The following is a 4,953-nucleotide window of genomic DNA, read 5'->3' as shown; positions in this document are numbered from 1 at the left end:
CTCGTCACTAATAACTAGAGTTGATTACCATGTGCAAAGAAAGATCTCATAGATATGATTTTCCTTGAATTTAACATGAGAAATATAAGCATTTATTTTGCTTTTAAAAATTGTGGGTTAGTTTTGAAACGTTCTTTTCTTCTGGAGTTTTGCTTCTCCCATATGAATTCCTATGTTTAGTGAGTTCAAACCCAACTTGGGGTTCTAAAATCTGATCATTTACTGGTTTGAAGAAATGGATCACTTTGCTTAGAGGAATATCAGTTGTGTTTATTTGTTCATCTCCCATACTCCTCTTGTTTATGGGAATAGAATGTACTAATGTAGTAGCCGAGGAGCTATTTTGATATTTCAATTTCGGTAATCTCTCTCTCTTTCTCAACTAACAAAAGAATATACGAAGACTCGTCGATTACTCTGTCACCTTCACATTTCCATCCACTTGAGAGAGACAAAGTGTCTAAAGTATAACATTTCACTATTGCCATTTGGTAACTCATAGGTTAATCCATGTGATAGAAGACTCTGCATATATCTCAATGTTCAAATTTTAGCCCAAAGTAAGCTAGGAAAGTTGTTCGAACTCTAATTCAAAGTTCCAGTGATTTTCAAAACGTCATCAAATGAAGATGAATATAATATATGTACAAAATGGCATCTTTTATAATTTTAACTTCTTCCTCTACTGATTTTAGGCTGAAATTGTACCAATGAGATACTTACTTGGTCCTCTATCACATGAACTAACCCATATTCTTCTTCTGGTAGGCATGGATCTAATTTGGTCAATGGGGGATCCTGTTGGGGATCTTACCGATGCCACAAAACCACTCTTTTATGGCCTTCCCCAATGAAGGTCAAAGTTATTCCGGGCCGAGCTCTTTAGCCTTGGATTTAGAGCTCCGGTTGGGTGAGCGGGCACCTATTCCTCAGCTTGACCCAGGATCGGACATCCACTGAGGGCTGCACCCCCCCTCCCCCCCGGCATTTACTCAAGATCTTAATTTAGATTTGAATTTGGACCCCTGATGGTGGATGAAGAGTCAGCCCCAGTAGTAGAAAACTCAGCAAGTGCCTGTAGCTGCTAATGTATTTTGGTTGAACGGATGGAGAAGCAGTTTGAGGGCTGGACATCAGTTTTACAACTGAGAAGGGATTTTATCTTTGGAAAGGATGGAGAAGCAGTTTGAGGGCTAGAAATCAGTTTAATAACTGAGAAGGGATTTTATCTTTGGAAAGAATGGAGGTAGAGCACAAGTACCATCTTGCAGTATGGACTTCTTAACCAGGAAATTCTCACATTGATAATTTCAAAATTATTAATAACAACTAAAATATAATTTCAGAAAAAAAAAATTAAGAATATTATGATAAGTAGCAGCAAAGAAGTTTACAGGTTTATTGGATGTTGTTTTCTAAAACATCCCTCAGATGCTTTTTTCCTTCTTCATGAATACAGATAGGATTATCTTAGCATCATGCATTCTAGAGAATCAAATCTGATCAAGATTTCTTGTGTATTTAGGTGTCTCAATCCACATTGCTTTTAGATTTGACTTTGTGTGTTGGGCTTTCCTCTTGTTCATGTTAAGAGATTGAGTTGCATTTCCTTAGTAATGCAGGGGACTCTTATCATAATTCTTCAATACTTCACTACACAAGACAAATAGAAGTTTGATAAAATTTTAGGCAGATCTCAGTTCGTAGAAGCAATCAAGTTGTTGATTCAGCAGAAGAACAGAGATTGGCACTAACAGGTGATCTGCTCATAAAGGCCACGAGCAGTCATATAAACTTGTGCCGCTTCCCCTCCTTTTTTTTTTTTTTTTTTAGATCGTATGATATGTTTCATATCCTTTTGTTTCTTGTTTATTTTGAGAGGATTGGTTTCCCTTCTATTTTATTATTTTACAGAATAGTTTTGCCATTTTTTTTGTTTTCACACTGTGCGAGTATAATTACTGTGGCTTACATTTGAACCTAACATTAAATTTATAACCGTAATTAAATTTATGAGTAATAGATTAAAGTTTTTGGATTAGCCTCTACTGTAAGCTAATTTGGCGAAGAGTGGTAGTGAAGGAAAAAACAAAGTATCATCTAACTCAGGGTTAACAGAAATAAGATTTTACAATGAGAAAGTCTGAAACCTTAGACAATATTGCTAACCCCGACACGGCTATTATCTATCTCCACTATTTAATAACAAAACTTGCATGCTGTGATGTTACAATATAGGGGATTCCACTATGGTATATTCTACGCCATTTCAATTTTAGTTCATCAGTTAGCGGTTTGCAAAGCACAAGCAGCAAGCAGCAAGTATTGAGCCTCCTTGTAAATCAAAACCTCTAGATAGCGATGGAGACATGGATAAGCAAAAATCCATAAATGGAATGGGTGGATCAATAAGTAACTAAATCAGACATTGTACAACAATAGATAGGTGCCTATCTCACAAACCTTCACTGCCACTCTTCGCCAGATTAGCTAATAGTAAAAGATTTTGGTCATGCTCGAATCAATTGTTGAGAAAGATAAAACACATTTTATCCTATTTCAACCCATAGTTGCTCGGGTCGAGCTATTGACCCACCCGTTAGCTCGACCCATCCATTTAAGGCTGAAAAACATAAATTCCTAAAAGTTAGAACTAGACACGCGAACCGAGCAAGAACCTGGACTGGGAACGACGATAGCGATCCGTGTCACCCCAGTACATAGAATCTCATCCGTCAATAATGCTCTAAATCGAACGGCCACAAACTCTTCCTTTAGAATTCAAAATCTATAAAATCCTTCCCGCCTTCGTCAGAGTCTGACCATTTTTCTCGGCCTCTCCGCTCTCCCTCTCTCTCTCTCTCTCTCTCTCTGTAATTTCTCCAGTTCCTTTGGCTTTCACTGAGAAATCGAAATGGCGAGAACGAAGCAAACAGCAAGAAAATCCACCGGAGGAAAAGCTCCCCGTAAGCAGCTCGCAACCAAGGCGGCTCGTAAATCTGCCCCAGCGACCGGAGGAGTGAAGAAGCCTCATAGATTCAGACCTGGAACAGTGGCGCTTCGTGAGATAAGAAAGTATCAGAAGAGTACGGAGTTGTTGATCCGTAAGCTGCCCTTTCAACGTCTAGTTCGTGAGATCGCTCAGGATTTTAAGACTGATCTCCGATTCCAGAGCAGTGCTGTCTCTGCTCTCCAAGAGGCAGCTGAGGCATACCTTGTGGGTCTCTTTGAGGATACTAATCTCTGTGCTATTCATGCTAAGAGGGTCACTATTATGCCTAAGGATATCCAGCTTGCTCGTAGGATTCGCGGTGAAAGGGCTTAGTGCTGATGCCAGTGTAGTGGTTAAATTTGTAGGTCTTTGGGGTTGAAATGGTTAATGTTTAGGGTTTCTTAGCTTGTGAGTTTTGGAGTTGAGGGGCAGTGGATGTATCTGTGAAGTAAATTCTGAGCAATGGAAATGTCCATTTGACCTAGTTTTCTTTGGTGCTTTTTATTTCCCCTATTTCTTTTTCTTTAAATGGATCTGTGAGACATCGGATTTTCTTTCTGAGCGTTTTTTAAGTAGTGTCTGTAGCTAAAGAAGTTTGTTTCCCTATTTTAGCTATTTCTCTTGCTATGTATGTTTTTCAAAAAATCATTTTTTTCTGAAAAATTACCCATATTGGCCATTATATGACCGTAGCACTGATACGTACCGATATATATATCGATACTCACCTATACGTGCTAATATAAACTGATCGATACATACCGATACGTACCAATACATACCGAAACGTACATTTTACCTCAATTTTATATTTTTCATCATATGCTAGTAACCAACAAACCCAAACCATCTAATTTTTGAATCATCTTCAAACCATTTAATAGTTTGCTAGTCTGATGAAATCACTTCCTACTGCTGCTACTGGTTCAACTTCAGTAGACTTAAAAGGGTCGATCTTAGGTGTCCATTCAAGCATTAGGTTAGATGAATTATTCATCTGTTAAAAACAATTTACAAGGAATACTCATTTTTAATCCTCTATCAAGAATATTAAAATAAATAAATAAAATTAAAATTAATTCTCTATCAAGAATAAGAGTTAATACAACAATTTACCCTATCCCAACTAATGGGGTTGGCCTTACAATGCTAATATAAACACTAAAGACACTCCAGCAATTGTAACACTCCTGTTGTAAATGAATAATATATTCCGCCATGAGAAAAAATCATGTAGACCAATTTAGCAACATGACAGTAGTCCAAACTTGCAGAGAACCTCAGACTGATGATAGGAAGGGTAGCTTCAAACTCCAGCTCAGATACAGTGAGAATATTATCACCCATTGATCGAAATGCAAGTACAGCTGATTCTTCACCACTTAAAACTTTAAAGATGCTCTAGCCATAGCCAAAGCCCCTTCATAAGTCAGATTTCCGCCAATAAAACCACTCATGTGGACAAAAACACAACCAGGGATTCCTGCTTGCTTGGAGAGTTCTTCATCAGAAAAACCCCTCCAGGGAGAAGGGAGAGGCTTCCTGCTATCAAATCTATCAGGAGATATTGCTACTGCCTCTGCCTGCGCTCGCCAACGTTTTCTCCGGTCATCCTAGAGATAACAAAGAAATGAATATTCAGACAATCTTAAAGAGAAAAAAAACTCAGATGTTAAAGATAGAAAGGGAAAGTAGGAACTACACACACACTCACTTTTGAATTTGGAGTCAGATAAATTTTGCCATGCTTAACAATTTATATTTCGCAAAAGATAGATTCAATCATGCAAAAAGGACATTTCATACGATTTTGGAAATTATGTTCAGATGCAAGATGATTAACTACCTGATAAATCACATATTTAATAGGAGGACTGTTTGAGATTTAAAATGTAACCGCAAGCGTACGGATCAGTGTAGCTACGGGTCGAACACAGGGAGAGCAGCCACTTGAAATGAAA

At 37.9% G+C, this 4,953-nt stretch overlaps 1 protein-coding gene across 1 annotated transcript; it reads left to right on the top strand.

The window, feature by feature from the left end:
• Positions 1–2,824: 2,824 nt before the first annotated feature.
• On the top strand, positions 2,825–3,476 carry LOC122081201 (histone H3.2). Its single transcript, XM_042648216.1, has one exon. The coding sequence runs from the start codon at positions 2,915–2,917 to the stop codon at positions 3,323–3,325; it is 411 nt and encodes a 136-aa protein (XP_042504150.1). The 5' UTR covers positions 2,825–2,914; the 3' UTR covers positions 3,326–3,476.
• The last annotated feature ends 1,477 nt before the right edge of the window (positions 3,477–4,953 follow it).

The sequence above is a fragment of the Macadamia integrifolia genome, chromosome 6 (genome assembly GCF_013358625.1).
Source record: "Macadamia integrifolia cultivar HAES 741 chromosome 6, SCU_Mint_v3, whole genome shotgun sequence".
Classification (NCBI taxonomy): Eukaryota; Viridiplantae; Streptophyta; class Magnoliopsida; order Proteales; family Proteaceae; genus Macadamia; species Macadamia integrifolia.
Note: the sequence above shows the minus strand (reverse complement) of the source record. Positions and strands in the feature narration are given on the sequence as shown.